This window comes from Akebia trifoliata, chromosome 6 (assembly GCF_017979445.1).
Source record: "Akebia trifoliata isolate Shusen 1 chromosome 6, ASM1797944v1, whole genome shotgun sequence".
Classification (NCBI taxonomy): domain Eukaryota; kingdom Viridiplantae; phylum Streptophyta; class Magnoliopsida; order Ranunculales; family Lardizabalaceae; genus Akebia; species Akebia trifoliata.
In genome coordinates this window covers 3,743,480-3,769,556 of record NC_141380.1, presented here as the reverse complement: position 1 = coordinate 3,769,556, position 26,077 = coordinate 3,743,480, and the positions used below count along the sequence as shown (strand labels likewise).

At 37.1% G+C, this 26,077-nt stretch overlaps 4 protein-coding genes across 4 annotated transcripts; 2 read left to right on the top strand and 2 right to left on the bottom strand.

The window, feature by feature from the left end:
- The first annotated feature begins 3,601 nt into the window (after window positions 1-3,601).
- On the top strand, window positions 3,602-5,622 carry LOC147399689 (uncharacterized). Its single transcript, XM_086445154.1, has one exon. It carries the CDS (start codon window positions 4,160-4,162, stop codon window positions 5,498-5,500), a length of 1,341 nt encoding a protein of 446 aa, XP_086301280.1. The 5' UTR covers window positions 3,602-4,159; the 3' UTR covers window positions 5,501-5,622.
- A 1,018-nt stretch (window positions 5,623-6,640) lies between these two features.
- On the bottom strand, window positions 6,641-13,338 carry LOC147399688 (pyruvate kinase 1, cytosolic). Its single transcript, XM_086445153.1, has 16 exons — window positions 13,129-13,338; window positions 12,778-12,874; window positions 12,445-12,542; window positions 12,103-12,258; window positions 11,378-11,455; window positions 11,013-11,144; window positions 10,597-10,677; window positions 10,371-10,442; window positions 10,168-10,257; window positions 8,738-8,882; window positions 8,335-8,423; window positions 8,106-8,201; window positions 7,940-8,007; window positions 7,719-7,818; window positions 7,455-7,514; window positions 6,641-7,089 (listed from the first exon to the last, which is right to left on the bottom strand). Exons 1-16 carry the CDS (start codon window positions 13,195-13,197, stop codon window positions 6,937-6,939), a joined length of 1,584 nt encoding a protein of 527 aa, XP_086301279.1. The 5' UTR covers window positions 13,198-13,338; the 3' UTR covers window positions 6,641-6,936.
- A 4,032-nt stretch (window positions 13,339-17,370) lies between these two features.
- Window positions 17,371-21,632, top strand: LOC147399687 (uncharacterized). Its single transcript, XM_086445151.1, has 7 exons — window positions 17,371-18,411; window positions 18,884-19,028; window positions 19,165-19,218; window positions 19,527-19,618; window positions 20,454-20,689; window positions 20,833-21,015; window positions 21,122-21,632. The coding sequence occupies exons 1-7, from the start codon at window positions 17,522-17,524 to the stop codon at window positions 21,217-21,219; spliced, it is 1,698 nt and encodes a 565-aa protein (XP_086301277.1). The 5' UTR covers window positions 17,371-17,521; the 3' UTR covers window positions 21,220-21,632.
- Window positions 21,633-21,797: 165 nt separating this feature from the next.
- LOC147399686 (leucine-rich repeat receptor-like protein kinase PXC1) lies at window positions 21,798-24,399 on the bottom strand. Its single transcript, XM_086445150.1, has 2 exons — window positions 22,773-24,399; window positions 21,798-22,677 (listed from the first exon to the last, which is right to left on the bottom strand). The coding sequence occupies exons 1-2, from the start codon at window positions 24,133-24,135 to the stop codon at window positions 22,001-22,003; spliced, it is 2,040 nt and encodes a 679-aa protein (XP_086301276.1). The 5' UTR covers window positions 24,136-24,399; the 3' UTR covers window positions 21,798-22,000.
- Between the last annotated feature and the right edge of the window lie 1,678 nt (window positions 24,400-26,077).

Sequence of the window (26,077 nt, the reverse complement as noted above, 5' to 3'; positions counted from 1 at the left end):
TATACGGTTAATGCCCATTGGTCATGAGATCGATACCTAATATGAGCATTAATTCCTCATAGGCCATTTGTGAGGGCGCACCCTCAATTACCTATTATGTTTAATGTGCAGGCATTGCACATACCCCAGACTAATTCTTGGATAAGACCATGATTTATGGATTGGGCAAAGCTCAGATACGTGCCGGTCCCCACCTACAGGGATAACTGGTTATTTTAAATAAATGAAAATGTGAAATAAGATAGATTTTGTAAATTTTTATTCATTTTACGTAGTTTCAATTGTTTCTAGCTTATTCATTTACACTATTATAGAGATCCATAAACAATAACTTGTTTACCAACCCTCTACATGGATAATTAAGATGTAATGTTGTAAAAAAAATACTAGACTGATTTCTTACAACATTGTCTTATTACCGTTATTGGTAGTGTGCACAGAACCATATATGTTTTTCCTTGTGAAACAAGTATTGCATACTTGAGGAAAATCAATGGTTCTTTGCACACACAATGTTGTAGAAAGTATTGTAGGATATCAATGTGGCACGACGGCTCAATGTTGTATTTATGTAAATACATTTTTTTTTTTTACTTTATTGTCATGTGCATTACGTAGGTATAATACAATATTATGTTCAATGTATCATTCTAGATTGGGGTGGGGGCACTAATTATTGTTGTTGTGCTTTAGTCAGAGACTTGATTTGACCGACTTGAAAATTATTATCCCCACAATTCTTCGGGTAGTCAAAGGGGAAAGAAAAGAGAATGCTAGGTATGGAGTTGGTTTGATTGATGAGTTTCAATCACCATCAAGGTGACAAAATTTGGATGTAGAAATATGTTTGATCTATGATTATTATGATAATAAAAATTGAATTTTCTCTCTTTCATCGTATGTGTGTCATGTCAAAATAAGAAAATTTTAATAAGATTTCAACGTCTCCAAGACGAATGATAGCACGATCTTGTAATAGAAGTTGGGAAAGTTATGAAACAGATGATTGATAGTTATGCGAAAAATCCTGAGTGACAAATCAATTAGCGAAAATATAAAGATATCAATGTAAATCCCAAAGCAACAATAACATTTTTATTAATTAAGAGTCCAGATCATATGCACCCAAGGTGGGGGATTGAAATCCTCCTCCAACACCTCAACACATACCAAGTAAGCCGCAATCCAAGGAATTAAAAACTTTCTTAGATTGTGATTTAAGTGGCTTGTGTTGAGGTGTGGGAAGAGGGTTTCATAAGATCCAGTCTCATTAATTAATTAAGGGTTTTATAAACATATGCCCTAAGGACATGCATTAATGTGCATTAAATACACATTGGAAACATTTTTTCCTACAAAAAAATGCCTTAAAAAGAATTTTTACAATAAAAGTTCCCTCAAATGCTTATTTCCAAGGTGTATTTAATGCACCTTAAAGTGTGTCTTAGAATTTAGCAAAACCCTAATTATACTTTTAATGAAAGTCTAGGATTAGATTTTGTTCAATATGGAAAAAACTTTGAAGCGGCCGTTGAACCCTTTCCTCTGAATTACACGTGGTATTTCCAATGTTGTATCTCAAATATTAAAGAAAAGATAAGGCCGTGGTATAAATACATAAAGCCACGTGTCTTGTAACGAGGAGGGTCCCCCCAAAATTTTCAAGTGACCTAGCCGCTTCAAAGTCAAACTCGTTAAGTACTACTTAACTTGAACATCAAATCATTTTTGACAAGTGCCCTTTAGGGGGCACACGATCTCACCATATCAGGATCATGTAGGAAAAGTGAGACGCACAATAATTTAAGCCTTAGTAGCCGCAAGAAAGAAGGGGGGAGAAAGAGAGAGAGATAGGCGGAAATAGTAGGCAGATGTAGAAGATGAAAATAATTAACGTAGACGACAACGTTACAATTGCAGTCTCACAAATTACACGAGATGATGTGGCCCAAATGAAATGGAAGATCATGCATGCATTTATGGGAATGATAACTCACTATCAAAACAATAATGAGAGAAATTAAGTGGAAGTTAATGGTAAAAATCACAAACATAAATCCACAATTGCAAATTAGCTCCATGATTGCAATTCAATCAGGGGTGACAAATCCGTAGCTGTTCCATTAATTCTTGAACTGAAGAATTCATTTAATTTTTTAGTTGAAGGGACATGAAAAGAAAATGAGAGGGATATAAAAGGTCAAGTATGAAAGAACAAAGGTACATAATTCTCTAAAAACAATTATTCTATAAAGATTTACGTTGATATTGACCTATACGTTGGAGGATTGTCCACAGGGACAACCACCCTAAGATCCACCTCGAGGGATCAAAGATTTGTTAATGTCCTCCTAAAAATTTGTTGCTTGAAAGTTCCCGAGTGTGCATGCACCAAATTCTTTGACATATAAGTTAGTGAGAAAATATTTTAACAAAGTTTAGGAGTCTCTTCATCCATGAATTCTTTTTAACAGAATCCTGCCCAAAATAAAATCAGAATCTATGATGTGCCCCGTGTATCTCTAATTTTTCAAGATTCGACCTTATCCAAAACATATACTTACCCAGACGGATTTTCCACCACCTGAGATTCAAAGTGGCATGCAATTTTTACCGTCAACACTACTTAATTTGAATATTAGATCATTTTTTTGACAAGTACTCCATGGGGTTAGGTCGGGTGGGGTAGGGTGGGGTGGGGTCTCAATTCCTACCATATCAGGATCATCTACGTGGTAGTCATGCAGAAAAAGTGAGGAAGTATAACGATTAAGTATTAGAGCTTTAAATACAAGTAGTAGGTAGAAGCAATAGACAAGAGTAGAGTGGAGACTACAAAGTTACAGTTGCAGTGTCACAAGTTACACCATGACCTGAACCAAATGGCAAATCGTCATAATCAAAAAAATTATGAAAACTCTAAGAGACAATTATGAACAGGATGAATCGCAACTATGAATCACCGATTGCTAAATCAATTTCGTGATTATACCTTAATCATGATGATAAATTCGCAACCACTTCATTAATTCCCGAATTGAAGGATCCATTTATTCCTTAGTTGAAGTGTTACGAAAAGAAACAAAAGATGATATAAAATGATCAAGAACAAAAGTACATAATTTTTTTTTTTTTTTAATTCTAAAAAGAATAAGTTAATTTTGACTTGATCGTTGCAGAATTGTCCACATACATAGAAGAGTTTGAGGCTATTCCTCAAACCATCAGTTGAAATGGAAGAATACTCTTTAAGAATATTAAGAAAAATATATTAATCTCTGAAAAAAAAAAAAAAGCTCTAAAGAAATCTCAACTAACTGTATGTTTGATGCATTTGAGATTAAAAAGTTCCCAATAGATATAGAATCCACAGGAGTCCTTAAATCAAGAAATGGTGACTAATACCATTCCCATGGAAGGGTGGGGACAAAGCGTAAGCATTATGGATAGATGGCCCATATTTGCGCCTTTTAGGCGTGTGCGGTGGGCCCCTGAGCGTCACGTGTGACAAATGGCCTAAACAAAAGATACGGGCAGTTTTGAGAAAAAATTCTGTGGATTTCAATGCCACCAGGTTTGGCCGCAAAACCATGGGCAGTTTTCCGTCCGCCAAACTCAAATGCCCAAAACCGGCTGCTTAACTCCTCATAAATAGATTTATTTTCTTTTTCTTTCTCTCTTAGTTACGGAAGAAAGAAAACTCAAAAGTTGGTGAACTTGAATGAATCTAATATCAGTTATCTTTTGTTGCCAAAGGTTTTTGTTTTTTGGTAGAATTTGTTTCTGGGTTTGTTTTTAAATCTTTAGATCATCAGTTTTATGTCATCTCTTCTCCCTCTTTGTCTATCATTAGTCATTTCTGGGCAGAAATGAAGAAAAATACATAAGCTTGTATACTTCTATAATTCTCACCTGATGAGTCTTAATTGCCTTGGTTTTTCTAGTAATTTTGATTCTGGGTTTTTTTTTCGTTTTAAACTTTTAAAATCATCAGTTTTATTACCCCCTCTCTCTTATCTCTTCTCTCTGTCTCTCATTTCTGTGCAACAGTGAAGAAAATCCTGAATCTGGTACATCTCAATATCCATTATCAGGGTTTTTGGGTAGATTTTGTTACTGGGTTTGTTTTAATCTTTAAAAAATCACTTTTATCATCCCAATGGAGTCCAACAATTTATCAGGAGGAATGCTTTCTGGTATGACTTCTAGAATGTTGGGACTAGATATGGCTCTTCACCACCAACAGCAGCAGCAGCAACAACAACAACAACAACCCCAGTCAGTAGCTTTTGCTGCTCATGCTTATGACACCCACTCTCAACAACCTTTAAAACAGAACACCGACCCTTACCCCACCAAACCCAAGCAGCAACAACTACCATTAAGCGACGAAGACGAGCCAGGATTCACGATCGATGAAGACGTTGGCGGAGACGAGAAGAAGCGTATCTCCCCGTGGCACAGAATGAAATGGACTGATGCAATGGTGAGGCTTCTTATAATGGTAGTTTTCTACATTGGAGATGATGTGAGTTCTGAAGGTAATGACATAGTAGTCTCAGCCAGTACTGGAAAGAAGAAATCAGGTGGTGGGTTATTGCAGAAGAAAGGGAAAGGGAAATGGAAATCGGTGTCGAAAGCTATGATGGAAAAGGGTTTCTATGTGTCTCCACAACAATGTGAAGATAAGTTCAATGATCTAAACAAGAGGTATAAGAGGGTTAATGATATATTGGGGAAAGGGATAGCTTGTAGAGTTGTTGAGAATCAAAATTTACTTGATACAATGGATCATATTCCTCCCAAGTTGAAGGAAGAGATCAAGAAATTACTTAATTCAAAGCATCTCTTCTTTAGGGAGATGTGTGCTTATCATAATAGCGGCGGAGTGAGCGGTGCACCCCATTGCCTCCATTCACCTGATGCTGGTGGAGCTAATTCAAGAAACAAAGTAGAAACAATGAGATTGAAGGTTTTGAATGAAGGTCATCGAGAATTAGTAGATGTAGATGGTGAAGACAATTCAGACGATGATGAGGAAGACGAAGATATTGAAAGTGGGGGTGGCAGAAGCAGGCATGAGGATGAAGATGGTGACAACAAATCCTCATCGAAGAAGAGACAAAGAGAGGGTACGGTCTCTTCATTGTCACCATCAATTAAGCAATTGAGTTGTGAATTGGTGGGTGTGCTTCAAGATGGAACGAAAAGTCCATGGGAACAGAGACAATGGATGATGAACAAGTTGGTGCAATTGGAAGAGCAAAGAATCAGCTACCAATCCGAGGCATTCGACCTCGAGAAGCAGAGATTGAAATGGGTTAAATTTAGTTGGAAGAAAGAGAGGGAGATGGAGAGAATGAAGCTTAATAATGAGCGAATGAGGCTCGAAAACGAGAGGATGCTTCTTCTACTTCGACATAAAGAGCTTGAATTGCTCGATATTCATCAACAACATTTGTTAAACAAAAAGACCGATCGATCTTCGATCACTGGATGAATTAATATGTAAATGGAACAGACTTGGAAGTTGTATGATGGTTTGATTTCTATTTCTTTCTCAAGTTTTGTTTATATTTGTATGAATCTGTCTCAATTCAGCTTAGAATATATCTTTGTGCAGTCTTGGTTTTGTGGTCCTTGAATGATTTTGAGTGGATGAGCTTATCTGATTCAACTGAAAATATGTTCTTCCTCTTCAAAGTCCAAGAAATTAATTGCTTGAAACATTTTAATGTGTTTGGTAACACTCACGAACTTTGAATGGAGGGGTCCACCTTTAAAATTCAGACTTAACAAGTTTTATTTCCGGTGGATGAGACTTCTGAAGTCTAATTTCTAGTTTTCAAACTTCAGAAATGTTACCAAATACCAAACAAGTTTTCAAACTTCAGAAATGTTACCAAATACCAAACATTGCCTAAGTTCAGCGTAATTTTGAGCTCCTTGTTTTTATTTTGGTGACAATTTGACATACGAGTTTTCAAATTGATGACATGCCTCTTGGCTTGGGCCAAGATGCCCTCATCTTCAATTCCCAAAAACCCTTGGTCAAAGGAGAGATTTTTACATAGGAAGGTCGTGGGTGAGGGAAGGAAATCAAGATGCCCTCATCTTCAACTCCCAAAAACCCTTGATCTCCCCCACCCCAGGAGGGGAGAGGAATTATCTATTTCTTTAGATTTGAAGGTTGAAGTAGAGAGATGGAGGGTCTAGGGTGATGGGTTTCGGGAAGGAAAATAAAACATTCTTGGCAAGGGGTCGAAGATGAGGGCATTTAAGTCATTTTACACCACTCTCACAATGTAGTTAATTTATGGTACCAACATACTTCTAATATTAACTGTTGACTACTTTACATCAAATGAATTAAACTGTCTACACCTTCATTAGAAGGTATAACATCCTAGATGCTTTATGATATAATTGATAAACAAGAAATTAAATTGAAAGTTCGTTTATTAATAAAATTAAATTGAAAGAGAGATTCAACAAAATAAGAAAGTAGAATTGAAACAAAAATCTCAGGTGAAAAGAGAGCTGCTGCTAGGAAGGATCCTCTCTCGAGGCTTGAATTTGAATTTTCAATGATCAGCCCCCCCTCCCCTCGACTGGATTGACTCTATAGAGCACAAGGATGTGATCCATTTGGAATGTGGAATTGTGTCAACAATGTCTCCCAACAATAATACGAGTCTCTCCCTCATTACATTTCACTAATGTAAACTAGCAAAAATAATAATACGTATTCAAATCAAACACAGCAGGAGTGGGAACTGCATTTAGTGTACCTCATTTAAATACATTTCCAACAAGAAGTTGATCTATGAAACCTGGAGATGTTTCACAACTGTCTCAACACACAATAAAAAAGGGAGATTATTCAAGGAGAACTGGTAAAAACTCGAAAGGGTGAGTGGCAATGGATTTAAGGTTTTAGTCTTCAAGCTCAATAATTTTAACCACGGATGCATCACCTACTTTCTGGCAGACAACAACACGATCGTGTGATTTTATTACACCGGAAGTCTTTCCATGATCAAGAGCTACCTTCAGAACTGACTCATTTGTTGCGTTTGTAGATTCAGCCTGCAGAATGATCGCCAGGTTTAGCCCCATACCATGAAATTTCTATTAGGTAAGGATGAGATTATTTTCTTTTAGTTGTGACGAATGCACACAGTAAATCATATGAGGTAACAGAACCATAGATATTTTATCTTCGAAATACACAAGGAAAAAAGATCTGCGGTTCTTTGCGCCTTGCCAAATCAGCTGCGTACAGACCACATATGATTTACCTCGTGCATTCATTATTATTCTTTCTTATACCATGAAATCTAATTGAGGGTTATTTGAATAGAATTTTACCTATAAAAAAGCCACACGACATAATGAAAATAGAAGGAAATTATTATTTTATTTAAAAATAATAAAGAAATAAATAAACTTACCGGATGACGAGGATCCGCAAGCATAGGAAAAAGACCTCTAACAATGAGTGATTGCCTTGCCTGCCCATTCATCACCCAAGGTATACATCACTTTCGTTAGCTAAATTGAGTATACAGAATATGAAACAGATCTTATACACATCTTTGTCAATCAAGTTTTGGAGCATTAGTTCCAAGATTACTTTTGTCGTTCATTCTTATAATCAATTTTAAATTTAGAAAACTATCAAGTGTTAATACAATTGATTAGAATCAGTCACATACCTCAAAAGCACCCGTAAAACTCCACCGGAGTTGATTCGTTTTAAGCCTAGGGATGACAACTGATAGCACAGGCATTGTTGGCCTGTACTTGGCAATCAATCTGATTAACAAAAAAATTTTAGGGGCATTGTGAATAAGGTGGAAACTGTTCTTGATAATCAAAATTTCCTAAATTGCAAAACAACCTTCCACTTGTATTAAAAATTGAAGCAATTCAGTACCTTGCAGCCCTTCCAGATGAAGTAAAGACTATAATAACAGAAGCCTTAACCTTAATTGCTGCACGTACCTAGATAAAAGACCATGATTATAAGGCAGTAATTCTAAACCTATTAATATGATCAAATGGATAAAAGAAAAAACAGGGGAACTCTTAAAAGAAAATACCGCAGAGGAAGCAATAGACTCCAAGTGGGTCATTGGCTCTCCAACGTATTTCACGGCCTTCTTGAAATACAGATCATGGTTGAAAACCTTCTCTGCCTGCAAAATTCCGAACGGTAAAATAAAGGTAGTCCTGATTACTGGTTCTTTTAACAGGTAAATAAGAAATATGTATAATAATAAGGGGGTAAAAGAAATAGTTTATCGGCTAAAATCCTATCACAAGAGTTACCTCGGCACAAATTCTACCAACAATGGAAATGGTCTCAACAGGATACAGTCCCCGCAGAGTCTCAGCACCTAGAAGAATGGCATCACTACCTGCACCCATTGAAATAATGGGGAAAGAAAAAAAATAAATAAATAAAAGATAAAAAATATAACAAAATAAAACATCAGGTCCAAGCTGTCACAGTTCAGTCATTCTTGGTTACATCCTAAACTCGGTTGTGCATTAATAAATCACATTTTCTGTTTTCGGAAAATCAGATGTAATTATGTGTTTATCACCCACCCATCATCGTTTAAAGAGATAGTAACATGAGAGTATGGAATAATTAGCATGTAATGATGTTGTTAACCCCAACAACGATTATATGTAGCAATGGGGTTCCCCCAACGGAACACTAACGTACCATCCAATACCGCATTAGCCACATCAGTTGCCTCAGCACGAGTTGGTCTCAGGTTGTCAGTCATACTGTCCACGACACGAGTAATCACTGCAGGCTTTCCAGCCATGTTACACTTGTACACAGCAGCCTTTTGAAATAAGAATACCTGCAGAAATTACAACATGATCACAAGCAGGGCCTAGGTAGGTTCTAACAATAAACAGAGTAACTGACTAGCACCAAATACACAAGATTAGTAACATAGTTAAGGAATTGTGAAGTATGTCAGCACAGGAAAACATAAGAACTTTCTTCCTAGCAATTGTTGATGGGTTACCCTTTTATCTTAGCAACACTACTTCTTTCAGAAATCACTACGTCATGCCTTTTCCCCAAAAACCATCCCATGTCTGGATGCCTGGACCTTAGAAGGCATTGCGGATTTGAATGTTGACATGGTTCTATACACCGCCGTGAGCTAAAGCCCAGAAATCTTTCCATCTTAAATAGTTCTGTGCTACTTGACTCTGATTTTGAAACAAGCACTACTCAGGCTTGGTAGGAGTGCCCTTACCAAATTGAGCAGGTTTAGAAAATAACACCAATCGAGAACACGAGAACTAAAAAAACTTCTCATGGCATTCTCCACTATAAAACTACGAGCAGAGAGAAGCACCATCAACAGGAAGATCTGTCTCTGACCATGGAATGAATTGTTTCTCTTTCATATTATTAGCCCATGCTCATATTACATCTATATATGTATCAGTGCTTCAAGCATGAAACTATGGTAGTTTTCTCTTAAAAATTCAGTATAAGATGCAGATGTCTCCCATTTAACGTGCCTGTGTGGTATATGTATGCATAAACCCGTTTATTTTAACTTTCTGCAACTCATGCATGTGCTTATAATAAAAAATTAAAATAATAATAGCCCCACAAAGTGGACAAGAGAAAACACTGATGAGCGAATGAACTCATGGATATGCATACAATCGCAAAAATATGTGCAAACAAAGATGGGTGAAGGAATTTAAATACATGTCCATCCGTGCATGTGAAAATTTATATTATAAGTGACTTGATGGATCACTCCATGTTCACTAAAGCCACACAGGGAAGGAAAAAAGTGAAATCTCAAGATGCATGAGTGGATAACAGTGTTAATCCAGATCAAAAATGCAGGTGAGGATAGGATTGGGAACACGATATGCCATGAAATCTCGATCTCTAAGAAAAAGCTAGCATTCTAACCATTAACAGCAAGTAATTAAAATAATTCACAGAAGAATCTGAACTACTGACACTGGAAAAGTAATATCAAATTGGAAACCTACACAAACCTCATGGAAGCAGAAAGGAATATAATAAGATAGATCTTACGGAAAAATATGAATCTATTGGTCGTGCAGAATTTATTAGTATTTGTTTGTCAGTTCAGGACTCTTAACCTTCTCAGGTGGGAGATCTATGCCAAGATTTCCACGAGAAAGGATAATGCCATCTGCTTCTTGTAGGATCTCATCAAAATGGGTTAATCCCTGCAAAAAATTATGGGGAGTAAATACTGTAGACAGAAACACAGCTCTTGAGATTCAAAAAGTTATAGCTAAGTAGATACCAATTAAAAAATACAGCTTTCCATGCAACTCACCTCAATGTTTTCAATCTTCGCAAAAATCTGTGTTTGATGAAGGTCACCTAATTTAGAAAGATACTCCCGGGCCTGCATTAAGAAGCAATAGAGAGCCTTTGTATTATTATTTTTTTCAACAAAAAAAGGTGTTGTTCAGCAGTATCACAGACTTGGTTGTGGACTGTTCATACAAAATACATGGAAACTAAATTTGACAAGAATACCAATCAGGAAAAGTACTTACATGGCGAACATCTTCCGCATGGCGGGTAAATGACAATGAGAGGAAATCAATATTGTTTCGAACACCCCATGTACTTATTACCTGAAATGGTTATTGAAAGTTTAAATACTATCATAAGCACTCACTGAGAAATTTGAGGCATAAAAACAAATTATGTACTATAGCATAGAAGAAAACAATATTTGTAAAAATCAAATACATTTAGGTTTAAAATTCACCTCAAGTTACTTTAGAATGCCTACCCATCATTTGCAATAGAAAAATTCCCTAAAAATTTCTCTCAGTTGTTTTTTAATATTGGATAGATTAAGTGAACCATTATCATGTTATTGAAGCTTGATCGTGACTGGCCAGTAAGAAAAAACATGTTTTAGCTCCACGGTGGGAAAAACATTTGCAAATATACAGCCACTCACTTCTTTGTCTTCATCGGTTAGGGTTGGCAGATCAATATGAATTTGAGAGACATGTAAAGTGAACAGTGTCCCAGCCAGGGTAGCAGAATTCTTTACCACACAAACAATATCTTCTCCTTTAAACTCGGCAACCTGCAGAGGAATATCAGAATTTACATTGAAATCTTATGACTTCAAATTTGCAAGGCTTCATGATGCAAAAGATTATCAGCGTTTCTACAATAACGTATTTCAGTGCCCTGGCTTGCTCCTGAGTAGCTCATACCACTCACCCTATACCCATTGGAGGGGTCGGGCAAATCTACAAGGAGTCCTGGACTTGAGAAACTTTAGAATTGTATCAAACCCTCGAACCGCTGTCTTACCTCAAGCCAAACAGAAGTGGTTTCACTGCCTGTAAACAGGTATTGACCAACAAAAATGGTGTCTCCTTTTTTCACTGCCTGCAAAGTACCAACTCTACTTCAGGTTACATGACAACAGCATAATAAAGAACGATTAAAAGCAGGAAAAAAAAACTAAAATAAGATTTGAAATAATTTATTAGTGGGATTCATAAGTTCAATAAGAAATAAGAAAGGGGAAAAAAAGACACTCCAAAGGGGAACAATAAATAAAAACATAAATAAGAAGTATCTCCCTCCGACAAAGTGAGGAGGAAAAGCATTGTGAAAGTTAAAAAAAAAAATGGAAGGAATTTCCTATTGTTGATGAGTAAATCATCTTTTCCCCCAAAGAAATACAACAAATAAAAGCATCAATGGAAGCCTTTTATCTGCCTAATCATTTCGGTCCATTCAATTACACATTTCAGACACCTCCAATCCAAAATTCAAGCAGAAAAATGATGAATAAAATAATATGACTAGTAAGCAAAGACATTCATGAAATAAATTATCTTAATTTTTAAGTAAGCAATCTTGGGTTTGGGGATTAACTCTAATACCCTCATTATTTTACATCGGAAACTAACCCCCCCCCCCCCCAACCCCCCACACAAAGATCTTTAATTTTACAAATGCATAATTGCAAAGCCAGTCACCAAAGTGTAGTCCTACATACACATAGTATAATGACGAGAACTATGTACCTTTGGTAGTCCACTGAAATTGATTGGCAACAGCTCTGAAGTTGCTTCTTTATCTTGATCCGGAGTTAGAACAACCAAGGCATCTGCCTCAAGTGAAATCGGATGCCCAGTTTTATTAATGACCTGCAACTCTGGGCCCACTGTATCTAGCATAACCTGCAAAGAAAAAAAATATATACATCCAACAGAAATAAAAGGTTCATTAACAAATAAAAATAGAAAAACTCAATTGGGCTAAACCCTCAAATTTACCAATAAAACAAAGTTTGCAACAGATGTTAACTGTAAAATTAACAACATAGGGCAAAAAAAAACACAAAAGCATGAGGAAAGGGAACTCACTGCGCAGAGCTTCTTAGTGCTCTTGACAGCCATCTTAAGGTGTTCCAGAGTCTCTTGGTGATAATCAGCATCTCCCCATGAGAAATCAAAACGTGCAACTGACACAAAACGAAAACAAAGGCATCAAAATCTCATTTTTAGGAATTAAACCAACATATTAGGATCTGAATTTGAAGAAAATGACCTCTAATCTGCAAATAAGTCTAATTCAAATAATAATTTCGAGAAAACTACTTACAATAAACTAAAGAAAAAGCTATAATTCTCTAACAAAGAACACAGTGGAGAATCCAAAAAATAAATAAATAAATAAAAAATCCGACAGAAAAATACCCGACATCCCAGCTTTGAGGCATCCAGAAATCACCTCCACTGATCTCGATTTCGGACCGAGTGTCCCGACGATTTTTGTCATGGCGGGAAAGAAACTCTGCAGAATTCATCATCAAAATAACCAAATTAAGGCCAGAGAAAAAAAAAAACAACTATCAAGTATCCAAATCATCTCCATCCCCGGAAAAAATTACACCAATATTTCCAGAAATTTACCAACATAAAACACGAAAATCTAAATTAATTGAAACACGAACTCGTAATCTACAGATATCCATAACGTATGATATGATTGATTTAATATGACTGATTAATGGTTATTGGTTAGAGATCGAAGGATCGATTACTTACAGACTTTGATGGCTCGAGGATGGAGGCCATCCTAATTGGTTCTTCGAGAAGCAAGTGAGTTGAATGCATCTTCGATCAAAGCAGATCACACCTTCTGAGAAGAAATATCAAATCTCGATGAAACGTAGCTTAGATCCGAGGAACGATGAAGCACCAAGAACAAGAAGAAGAAACGAGAGTGGAATAGGTCTACCTGGCCTTTTGAAGCGTGGTTTTGCTTATAAGCTCATGAGGAAATTCATATTGGCAGGGAAGGTCTTTATTGCCACGTGTAATAAATCTACCACGTCGTAATAAAGGAACGTGTCGTCCAATATCGTTATCCGTACATTTAGATTCTATTTTCACACCAACTTTGACTAAGAGCACCCCAAGATATATACTAATTTCAGAGATTTCCTATGAATTGGGTGCGTTTAGTAAAACCTGGTGTGGCAATAGAAATGAATCTTGATGTTTTTCTGATTTAATAAATATGTCGGGATGTTTATCAATTTATCACGATGTTTAAATGAGGGATTTTTGTTAACGTGTGTCCTAAGGACACATCTTAAAGTGCATTAAATACACCTTGAAATCTGATTATATATTAAAATTCTAATTTTTGACCAAAAATACCCTTAGGTGCTTGTTCCTAAGGTGTATTTAATACATTTTAACGTGTGCCCTAAGATCCTTAAATGAGAATGACTCCTTGTAACTCCTTCTCACAAATTAATTTCAGATTTTATTTTAAAAAATGCAACCAAACAACAAATTTTTTAATTTATTTCCTTCTCATTATAAGCAAAATTCTCTTGGAAGATAAGGATCTCCCAAGTTGTTTTAGGGACATGTATGTAAAGATGCCTCTAAGCATAAATATGACGGAATGTAGTTCTCCTTTAATCTAAAAAAAAAGTCTCACATCACGTGCAAGCAAACCTACGGTAGGATGAACCACAGATTTATTTTGGTAAAGTTGATGAACCACAGGTTTCATAAGTGGTATTTCATCTACAATCAGCCCTTCATCATTTGAAGGAGACTTTCCCTCTAAAAAGTGTTGAACTCCAGCCAACCCCTTTTAAAAACATCTTCAAAAGAGAGTATCTTTTTCGATAATAAAAAATAAGAAAAAGCTACTTCTTCACCTTTATTAGTGGGACATAAAAGAATTTAAAATAAATTAAGGGGTTGTGGTGAAAATTCAGAGGACAAAAATGACATTTAAGAAAAAGTTTATTGAAAAGAAAAGAATAAAAATAAACACTAGAGAAAGTGAAAAATGAATAGAGGGACCTTTATAAATTCTCTCCCCTTGTATTTATTTGAAGAAAACCTTGTATTTATTTGAAGAAGTGTATGATGACAAATTTGAATCTAGGCAAATATAGGGAGAGATCTATATCTAACTTGGATCTGACTCGGGTTCAGGGACATCAACTTATATCCGACCCATTTTTTAATTTGAATATACGTAAAAGAATCAAACCCGTTAAATTCAGGTTTGGATCCCTCAAATTTTCGATAAAATCTGACCCATTTTAAGCCGACAAATATAGGGAGAGATCTATATCTAACTTGGATCTGACTCGGGTTCAGGGACATCAACTTATATTCGACCCATTTTTTAATTCGAATTTACGTAAACGAATCAAACCCGCTAAATTCAGGTTTGGATCCCTCAAATTTTCAATAAAATCTTACCCATTTTAAGCCCTAGTGACATAGAGGACTCTGTCAAATTTAGAGACAATTGAAGATGCTCGTACACTCTTTTCAAATCCACGACTCTCTTCTGGGTTCTTGATCGTTTTTGTTTAACCAGTCAATTGATTTGATGACCACGATCGTCAATAATAAGTTTGAGTTTCCACCTATAAATATAATACTTCCACGTGGGGTTCATCCAATGGTGGGTCCAAAGACATGGTATTTGCTCTTACATATTGTTTATCTAAGGCTTCAGACTTGACGGGAGATTTGAGTTCAAAAGAGGATTAACAATCCAATTTCATAATTCATGCATCGATCATATATCAATTATGAGAAAATATCCAGTTATGTTAGATACTTTATTTAAAGACATGAAATTAACTCATATCTTATATATCAAATCAAATTTCATACAATCCAATTTTTATTGGATCGGATCAAGATCATAAAGTAAATATATGACAAAAATCTGATACAACAAGGATCAATCCAATTCTAATTAGTTCAGTATTTCTTATTAAAAGATTAGTCCTTCAATCGACCAAATACAATCCAAGCTCAAACATTGACCTCCCTGGTGTATATAATTGGAGAAAACCTATATAATACAAACTATTAGATCAATTCATCATATACTCACCTAAATGATTGGGTTTTTTTTTTTTTTTACCGTTCAAAGCTTATACCATATATCAGATGACATAGACTTGCCAATAATAAATCTTAGAGTCGAGATAATATGACGCCCCGTTCAAGCAAATGCCCTATACACCCCCATCACAAAATCGTAGATCATTTGTCTCGGGATATAGAGAATCATAAATATTTTTCTTGTGTATCTCAAGACATTTGATCTACAGTTCTATGATGGGGCATTTGTTAGAAGGGAGTGTCATATCATCACGGTTCTAAATTTTATGGGATGTCCATTAACAAATAAGGGAAAAAATACACATATGTCACATCTCACGTCCATGCAAGTGGGATACCTATTTACATTTTAAAGTCAACCCAAAACAAAAGTACCCATTCTACTTTGTCCCTTGTCTTGTATAAAGTTTAACTAATGATAAAGTTTGGGAAACATTTTTACCATATGAGTTTACATTTTAGCTTGCAATAAAGTTAAAGAAACATTTTTGTAACTTAGTAAAGATTTGAGTCGTATTAAGAGTCATTTTGATCAAATGGATTACCACCTCAAGAATCCAACACCATAGCCTTCTTGGTTGCTTCAAAAAACTCATATATAAAAAATATAAATATTTTTTTTTTAACTTGATCTAAAGTTTTGAAAATAGATGGCTACCAAACTTCCACATAACTCCCAACCTTAAAATTGAATTTCAGTAGCCTTAGATCATGAACGATACCTTGTAACTCTTGGAAGATTACTGATTTCGGATCTTCACAACCAGTAAAAGATGCCAAGACCTCTTCCTCATGATCCCTAATAATAATTATATCTAAATTTTATTCCTACATAAAAAAACGTAGAATTGCACCATTGGATGATAATATGGTTCATATAACTTTATGAGTCCGACTAACCTTGCTAAGTTAGTAAGGATTCCACCCTCAGTAAGGGTCCCTGGGCTCAACTTGTGGCATCCAAAAACATGACCCAATGCTTTAAGATTGTAGATGATAAAATTCTATAAATATTGGAAAAAAAAATAATCTTTCAATTTTCGACCCAATGCTTTAGGATTGTAGCTGGTCTAAGTCTACCTTAACCTTATTGATCTTTCAAAATTTTTTTAATATTCATTAAGATTAACAAAATAATCCTAAAGATGGATAGAACTACTTCGAGATCTGAAGAAGATCTAACCCAAATCCAACCTAAATCAATCTAATCCAAACACGATCGAAGAAAGCATAACGTATGAGCTAGTGCCTGAACCAAAACATATGGGTCCCTCTCTTGGGTCACATACAACACTCACACATCAGACACACCAGATAAGTGAGGGTACGCCTTCACAAGTGACCTTGAGGAGTCACTGCTCATACTGGGTATCGAACACACAACGTACAAACTCTCATCGCTTATTGGATGTGAAATTGCCATTGAGCATACCCCTCAGGTGTTTCCATGCCCATTTTAGTTACTTCTTGAAACTACAAAAACAGAATTTTAATCATTAATATTATAATAATGAAAGGCCCTGCTACATATTTAAAATCCTACTTAATTAATATTTGCAATATATTAAATTATAAATTATGACATAAAAATAAAATTATATCACCAACTTATTATTTTAAATAATTATTTAAATAAATTATAAAAAAATCAATCTTACATAAATCATAATTTTCATAATAGTTAAACATGCCACCACCTAGTAAATGATAATAATAGATACTTAAAACATAGCAACCCTTGAGCCAATATTTAGTCAAAGATGAGTCCACTGTTTGAAAATAGAATATACCTACAGAAGATAATCGGTGCTAAGTCACTTTCTGGGCCCCACTCCTGTCGAAACGGTAACCTCATTAATTAACGGAGCCGTTACAAACTGTAACGACATCACCCGCAATAAGTGACGGCCGACAAGCACCGTTAATCTCTTAACCAGCATTCCTTCCATGATCCATCCCACCTAGACTAACGTCGTCTACCTCCCGTTTCATTTCCCACTATCTAGTCGGAAAACACTAACCGTAACCTAACTCCGTCATCTCTATGGCCTCCTGCGACGACGACGATTTCGCTCTTCTCGCAGACGAGAACCAGACCTCTCACCACCATCATCAAACCTTCGATCCTCATCGATTCCCGCGCGCGTCTACCACCACTATTCAATCCCACGCGCGGCCACCACCACCGCACGCGCACTCCATCCTTGGTGGTGGTGTTGGCGGAAGCCCTAAAAACCATGGTGGCGCCACCACGAATGGAGGAGACAACGAAGACGAAGACGAAGAAGAAGAAGACTACAGCGACGCAGGTTTCTGCTCTCAAGCTGAAACCAAGTGTCCTCTCTCCTTCCACAACGTGACTCCTTTTCCTTCAGAGAACGATGCGAACGCATTTGGTACCGAAGAGATCGCCGATCCTAACAAATCTAAGGAAAATTCTAGACCCGAGAAGCGAAAGGATCACGAAGAACTCAGTGATGGCGGAACAACACCATATTACTACAAGAAATCGAAGCCAAGTAGTGGAGTAGATTATAGAGTTGTTTACAGAGGAGATTATAGGAAAGATCGAGAAGAATGGAGTGATACGGCTATCGGTAGCCTTCTTGATGCGTATACGGATAAGTTTACGCAGCTTAATCGGGGGAATTTCCGAGGGAGAGATTGGGAAGAAGTGGCGTCGATCGTGAGTGATCGATGCGATAAGCAGAAGTCTAGTAAGAGTGTTGAGCAGTGTAAGAATAAAGTTGATAATTTGAAGAAGAGATATAAGGTTGAGTTGCATCGGATGACTAGTAGTGGTTCTTCGGTTAGTCATTGGCAATGGTTTAAGAAAATAGAGCTGATTGTGAGCAATTCTGCTTCATCGAAGGCTGTTTCCGATGACGATAAATCCGCTGGAACTTCACCTAATATGGTTAGGCAATCAAAGAGGTATTTTCATTTGGGTTTCACAAGTGAGGTGAAGTTTTTCTTAAAAATTTACAATTTTTGTTGTTTTGTTTTATTGGTTTTATCACATTGTGATTCTCTGTTAAGATATTTGTTCCTGATCACGATGCATTCTTCATTAAATTCACGGACAATGTAGTAAGGCTTTGATGATGATGATGATTATTATTATTATTCTTCGATGTTTCTGCTTTCATCAGAATTAATGATTTAGTGGTTTGTTTCTTTGTTTTTTTTATCTTATTGGAGCATATTAATGCTGTGGTTATGCTCATGAGGACCCAAATTTTCATTGTCTCTAGGCCATCTTTTTTTTTTTTTTACTTTACCGTTCTTTGTTTTACTCGTTGACCTCTTCACTACTTGGTGCGTCTAGGGCTGATGATCGCTGTACATTTGCCAGAGTCGCATTTGAATCCATTACTGAAACTGAACCCAATATTTGTTTGTTCAGATATACAATTTCAACACCTAATCTTGTTGGCTTAGCCAATAACGCAAAGTCAAAATCCTTGTCAAATCCAAGGTGGCGAAGAGTGGTTTTTAAAATTAGTGGTGCTGCATTAGTTGGGACAGGCCCCCATAATATGGACCCAAAGGTGCGTTCTTGGTTCAACTTTATTAATTGGTATTTGGATGGCTTTTCTAAGACCGTTGATTACATTACAGAATGAATTTCCATGGGCAATCTTTCATATGGAGTATTTAAGATGAATTGCTTTATTCTATTTATAGGTGGCAACGCTGATTGCGAGGGAGATTTCAATGGCTTGCCGCCATGGTGTAGAGGTATTTCTAGGACTCCTCTCCAGCTTTTATTTAGATCAACCATTTCCAAATGTTGACCTCTACTTGGTCTAAACACTATCCTGACTTTAAAGGGGTATTTTTCAAGGAGTTCGTGTATAGATGGGACTCCTTGTGTGATAGTTGATCTTTTGTTTTGGTTGGTCATCTCGACCAATCGTTGTATCTTTCTTCTCTTTAATGAATTTATACTTATCAAAAAAAAAAAAATGTTGACCTCTACAACCTGGTATTGCTGTTTGTATATCTTTAGATTTCAAGATGCTTATTTTCTTTTTACTGTTTATTAGGTGGCTATTGTTATCGGAGGTCGTAATTTCTTTTGTGGAGACACATGGGTTACTGCTACTGGTCTCGATAGATCTACTGCATACCAAATTGGGTAGTGTGTTTATTTTGTAATTGCTACTGGATTTCTATCTTTTTCCATCAGTCTCACTGTCATTGTGCTATGAGTATTGGTTCTTCCTCTGTAAGGAGTCTAGAATTTGTGGATAATTTATAGGTAGTTAGTTTTGGGTTTAATATTAACATGCTAATAGTGTTGTTAAGTTCAAGACCTGAATTTATACTTTTGGATTAGTTTGGGATAAATGATGAGATATTAGCGATGAAATTGTTCTCCGTATATGGAATAGATAAATAAATAATACTACTATTTGGACATGCTTTAATATTTTTATCGGTTTTTTCCAGTGTTTATAATTCCTTATTTTCATATCTTTTAAAATTGCAAGGACATAAAAGAAGAAAAAAATATTAAATGTCAGGTATTTGACCTGTTTGGTTTACTCATCTGACCCTGGTCAGCCACTTAATATTTGCCAATCAAATCTCACCAAGTGTAGGTCAGGCAATATGGATTTTCTCCATAATCTAGTTCTTGCAACATTTTTTTGGTAAGTATAACTTTATTAAAATCAAACAAGCAAAGCTTACAGTGCTTGAGATGACAACCAAGAAAAAAGTGCCTAACTAGCACACAAAGTCTCACAACGGGAAACAAAGTCTTCGAAGAAGACACCCTTAAACAAAGTCTTGGAAGTGTTAGCAGCCACCAATGCCAAAGACAAAAAAGATGTATATGAAAATGGGCAAAAAGGTTTAGTAGTTGCTTAGACAAGAAAATCTGCCAAAGAAAATGGCATAACTAGTTATTTTAAAATTTATCTGTTCAATTGTTACCTTACCATGGTGGACTGTGCAAATGGTATCAGGATGATGGCAACTATGATGAATTCTATGTTGCTTCAGTCAGCTTTGGAGAAGATGGGTGTTCAGACACGTGTACAATCCGCATTTCCAATGCAAGAGGTAGCCGAACCATACAGCAAGCGACGTGCCATCCGGCATCTTGAAAAGGGAAGAGTTGTTATATTCGGTGGTGTTGGTGCTGGCACGGGAAATCCACTTTTCACCACAGACGCTGCAGCTGCTCTAAGAGCTTCAGAGCGTATGACTATGATCCATTCTTAGAATCCTCGTCTCTCTAATTTTTTGTAGTACCCAAAGCTGATAGACTCCTCTGCTGCCGTGTCCTTTATTTGATTGTTTTGTAAGGGAATTTTGATGCCTTTTATGTATTTATTTTGACAGTTAATGCTGATGCGGTTCTCAAAGGTACCAACGTTGATGGTGTCTATGACTGTCATTCCAGAAACAACAACAATGTGGCATTCGAGCACATTTCTTTTAGGGAGTTGGTTTCCAGAGGTGTGAATAGTGTGACCTCCATGGACATGATGGCAATAACATTCTGTGATGAGAATGGAATACCTGGTTGGTCTTATATGGTTCTTCTCATTTTTTGGTTTTATTATTGGGGAATTCAGCTCTATTCTTACTAGGAATGTTTTTTTTTTTTCTTCTTCTCCTGTTCTTGTAGTTGTGATCTTTAATCTACTTGAACCGGGCAATGTTTCAAAAGCATTGTGTGGAAACCAAGTTGGTACCCTGATTGATCAAGGTGGAAGGATTAGCTGATACATGTGGGGCATCTCTCCTATTTTCCAGAATGGTGTGGAAACATCATGATTACTGCCATGTGATGGTCAAAAGTCTCTTTCTCAAAACCAAAACTCAGCTATTGAACCAATCTCAATTCGTTTGAGGTCTCAATGGATTCTAGTTGGCCATTGATGCTGCTCTGTGACATACATCAGAAGATGGAGAAGAAATTCTGATCTATACAGTGTTCTTGGTTAATTAATCATAGGGTTAGGTAATTCCTTGACATGTTATCCATCTTGTTATCACAGCAGCCAGACATTCTTTCGGTGGCTCATATTGTTTCCCCTTTGTATATTGCTTTCCCTGTAAATTGTTTCAAGGCCCCCCTTGTTATAAATTGTGGGTTGGGGGAGAGTAGATTAAAATGAACTGGGATGCAGAATGTATTTGTTGGCTGATAGATATACTCAAAGCATTAATTTGAAAGGAAGAAAAAAAATGAAAAAATCTTCGTAGATTCTGTTTTATTTTCCACCATTTTCAACAAGACAATGGAATCGAATCTTCTTACCGATAAAATTTATTTATTATGCCTTCGAATGTCGTAGCTTTGCACATATTGGCTTCTAGAAAAGAAATTGGGGGGGGGAAAGGCTAGCAAGACAAACATTACCATAAATAAAACATTAGAAACGAACACAAAGATAATCTGAGCTAACAACAGTTGGCAATGAGAAAATGCAGTTGAACCATCAAATATAATTGAAACAGCAGCAATAGCAGCACTTAGGAAGTAAAGTGGGATGAGAGATGATCAATAGTTGGCTAGTCCATCCTCGGTTGTCGCTAGGGACGGTGAGAGCGAATTACGTGATTCATCAAAGTCCTCCCCCAGGGGTGACTGCTCCACCCGAATGTCCTCGATCATCTTCGCAACCTCTGACATTGTGGGCCTCTTCTCTGCCTGTTGAGCGGCACACGCTAGACCCACGTGGAGCATTGCCACCATCTCCTCCTCAATGTTCTTATACCTCAACAACTCGGGATCAAACACCTCAGCCGTCCACTCATCTCTCACCACCGATCGGACCCACTTAGGGAGATCCAACCCTTGTCCATCCTCATCTCGCATATGACTTGGAGAAGGATATAGGGTTGGAGCCTTCCCAGTCAACACTTCCAACAATAAAACCCCGAAACTGTACACATCCGCCTTTTGAGAAAGTTTCTTAGTTTCTGTCTGCTCAGGTGCTAGATACCCTCCTAATCTTTCAGTGGCATGGATTGGATTCAAAAGCAAGGCCAACCCAAAATCAGAGATGCAAGCAACACCATTCTTGTCAAGAAGCACATTCGATGATTTCACATTCCCGTGGGGTATCTTCAACGCACTATACTCTTCATGAATCCGAGCAAGACCACGAGCCGCTCCAAGCACTAAGCTGATCCTCGTCGTCCAATCTAAAGGAATTCTTCCCGGTCCTCGGTTCCCTAATTTATTTAGCAAATGCAGATATCAGTTCATTTGACATAGATTTAACAGATACAGAGAATAATTCACACACACACACACAGAGATCACCCACCATGTAGAAGTGAGTACAAGCTTCCATTGGGGAGGTAGTCATAGATGAGAAGCTTCTCCTCCTTGGCATAGTAATAAGCTCTGAGGCGAACGATGTTGAGGTGCCGAAGCTTTCCAATCACGTCCATGTACTGTTCAAACTCCTTTCTCGCACAAGGGTTGGCATCCTTAAGCCTCTTCACGGCTACCGTACTCCCATCCTCGAGCAACGCCTTGTACACGGTCCCGAGGTTCCCTTTCCCCAGCATTTCTGCCGAGGCCCTTAGTAGGTCTTCCAGCTCAAATTGTGTCCTGTTGTCAAAGAACACAAGCTTACTCCGATCACTTTCTGCCCCCCTCCCATCGCTCTCTACACCACCTCCATCGCTCGCATAAACCTTCTTCTCACTAGAATAACTACTACCACCCCTCTTCTTCCCCTTCCCTTGTACTGCTCTTGAATCTGATTTGTTCTCTCTAGAATCTCTCCCACAGTAGTAAGCAACAAAGAAAGACAGAATTACGAGTAAAACTACTGCATTTCCGATTACAATGGCTGCAATGGCACCAGTACCGAGTCCTTTACGAGACCCATCTTTTCCCTTATCGGCAATTGGGGTGGTTGTAGGCAAAGAAGTGGGATTTGAAGGAACCATTGAGTGAGCCCCTTTGACAGAACAAACAGGGAATGGATTTGATCCACATAGCCCCGCATTCCCACTAAAGCTTCTCTCTCCGAATTTCCTTTGTAACCCTTGAGGCACCTTCCCATACAAATCATTGTTAGATACATTAAACTCCTTTAGATCGGGAAGAGCCATTGAAAGATCAGGAACTTCCCCTGTTAGTACATTGTTTTGGAGACGAATCGTAATGAGATGGGTAAGTTTTGAGATCTCTTTAGGAATCGGACCTCGAAGATTGTTTCCAGATAGGTCTAGTCTGCGAAGTCGCTTTAAAGATTCAATCTCTTTGGGAATATTGCTTGAGAAATCGTTGTCCGAGAGGTAGAGGAGTCTAAGATTAGAGCAATTGGTGATAGGGGAGATGGAGCCGTTGAGACGGTTGGAGTGGAGGTCGAGGAAGCGAAGCTGGGTTAACTCAGAGAGTGAGTCGATTGGGCCCCGAAGGTCTAAGGAGGGAAGTGAGAGGGAGGTGACTCTTCCATTGGTGCAGCTGACACCACGCCACGAAGAGGCACAAGCGTCGGTTGTGGTCCAGTTAGTGAGGAGGTTTCCATGGGTGTCGGTCTGCATGCGGAACCGAGTGAGAGTTTCGGTGTCGTTGGGGAATTGAGAGGCTGAAGTTGAAGAAGAGAGGATGGTGAGGGAAGAAATGGTGGAGATGAAGATGGTGAAGACCTTAGCAAAGGAACCCATTGCCATGGTGTGGGTGTGTGTGTGTGTGTGGTGTGTGTGTGAGGGTGCGTGTCTAGACCTTAGCAAATGAACCCATTGCCACTCTGGTGTTGGTTGTGTGTGTGTCTAGGCGGGAAGTAGAGAGTGGAGATGTTTTAAAAAACAAAAGCCTCTCTCTCTCTCTCTCTCTCTCTACTTAAGTGTGTATGATTAAAGGGGGTTGTGTAGTGGAGGTAGTTTGAAAATTAAATAATGGTTGCTCCCCCACTTTGGGGCAAAAAAAATGAGTAGAGGAGAGATTCTGGAAGACCATCTCCTCTTTTCTCTGATTTTTCTTCATGGGTTCTCTTTTCTATGGTTATAATTTGTTTCTTTTTCTTTTTTCCATTTACCTTTGCAGAACTTTTCATTTTTTGCTTTTTCTTCCTCTTTTAAAAAGATGTTCAAGTGCTTGCTGTGTGTCGTCTACTCATGTAGTGAAGGAATAGTGTCATTTTTCAGCTCATGCCATGGATAATTGTCGGTTCTTTTACCTGTTTAATTCCTATTCTATGATCCTTCTTTCTTGTAAATGGTGTTGATGATCTTGATCGGGTGGTGATACCTGCAAAAACACTTGATAATAACCTCAAGGGGGTGGCTTAATGCAATTTTGGATCCAATAAGCATGCATTGTGTGTTCGATACACAGCATGAGCAATATTTCCTCAAGGCCACCCGCGATGGCACTCTCTCACTTACCTAATGCGTGTGATGTGCGGGCGTTGCACGTGCATGGAGAGGGACCCATATGCCTCGGCTCCGGCCCTGGCTCATCCGGTTCCCCTAGTCAGACATAACTTTGGACACACTCATTATATATATAAAAAACAATATGATAATCAAATTTATGGAGAATCGAATAGGATTGTGGCTTAGATTCATGTAGATCATGCATATTTGTTTTTAAAATTTACATATTTATAGTTTTAAGGTCTTTGGTAGTAGCACATGCTTTATTTGACCATATCAATCGGGTGCAGTGATAGTTGGAATAGGTTGCAATTTATTTGGTGTGCAACGTATAATCATGAATTGGTGCGTTATCAATAAAATTTGGTGTTCTAATAAAAGTTCTCTTTTAAACTCATCAGAAACTGCGGTATTCTCTAAGGGGTTAAAAGCATAGTCACAAAGTCAAAGTATGGGTCTAAAATGACAAGGGAAAACTTTGGAAAAAATGTTGAAAATAGGGGGGGAGGGGGAAAAAACGTTGAAAACATGAGAAAAAACGTGAAAATTAAAGATAAAAAACATATATTAAAAGTTATAAAAAAATGTATATATCTAATGAAAATTCATAAAATCAAATTATTATCATGAAATCTCATATTTTTACATTTATTAATCACCAAATTCTACTATGTATCAAATCCCATATTAAAAATATATATAAACGACGTTTTTTTCGTTAAGAATGAAAAGATTGTATTTTTTAATCGTCAAAGATACAAGATGTTAATTTTATTTTATTTTAAAGGCATTTTTTGTTACCATGGCTAAAAGAAAATGATTGAAATACCCTCATTTTCAACATTTTTCTATTAAGAACCGGTTATGTCCAATCTCTACAATTAATATCGATCTCTAACGTTTTATATCAAAATTATATCTCCTTCAACCTCCAAATCTTAAAATCAAGGATTTTATTAAGAGATTAAATAAATTGATAAAATTTGATAAAGAATTTTGGGTCCAACAATACAAATAACGAATTGGGCAGGTGATGTAGAGAAACTGAAGAGCACTATCAATTACCTCACAAAAATTTTCCTAAAAATAAAATCAAAGAGTTTGAATATAATATATTTTTTTGATCACCAAGTATCCCTGTCAATAACAGATCGAGAGCTTTGCCCAATTCACAAACCATGGTCTTGTCCAGAGACTATTCCCGAGTGCAATTCCCACACATCACACACACCAGGTA

Excerpts from the sequence above, each read along its gene's own strand:
- LOC147399689 (XM_086445154.1), top strand. The coding sequence starts at position 4,160 with ATGGAGTCCAACAATTTATCAGGAGGAATGCTTTCTGGTATGACTTCT.
- LOC147399688 (XM_086445153.1), bottom strand. The coding sequence starts at position 13,197 with ATGCATTCAACTCACTTGCTTCTCGAAGAACCAATTAGGATGGCCTCC. Across the intron at positions 8,202-8,334 it reads TTGGTAGAATTTGTGCCGAG|GCAGAGAAGGTTTTCAACCA; the intron begins GTAACTCTTGTG and ends GGAATTTTGCAG. Across the intron at positions 8,008-8,105 it reads AGTCTATTGCTTCCTCTGCG|GTACGTGCAGCAATTAAGGT; the intron begins GTATTTTCTTTT and ends TCTTTTATCTAG.
- LOC147399687 (XM_086445151.1), top strand. The coding sequence starts at position 17,522 with ATGGCCTCCTGCGACGACGACGATTTCGCTCTTCTCGCAGACGAGAAC. Across the intron at positions 20,690-20,832 it reads TGCTCTAAGAGCTTCAGAGC|TTAATGCTGATGCGGTTCTC; the intron begins GTATGACTATGA and ends TTATTTTGACAG. Across the intron at positions 21,016-21,121 it reads TGATGAGAATGGAATACCTG|TTGTGATCTTTAATCTACTT; the intron begins GTTGGTCTTATA and ends CTGTTCTTGTAG.
- LOC147399686 (XM_086445150.1), bottom strand. The coding sequence starts at position 24,135 with ATGGCAATGGGTTCCTTTGCTAAGGTCTTCACCATCTTCATCTCCACC. Across the intron at positions 22,678-22,772 it reads CTTGTACTCACTTCTACATG|GGAACCGAGGACCGGGAAGA; the intron begins GTGGGTGATCTC and ends TAAATAAATTAG.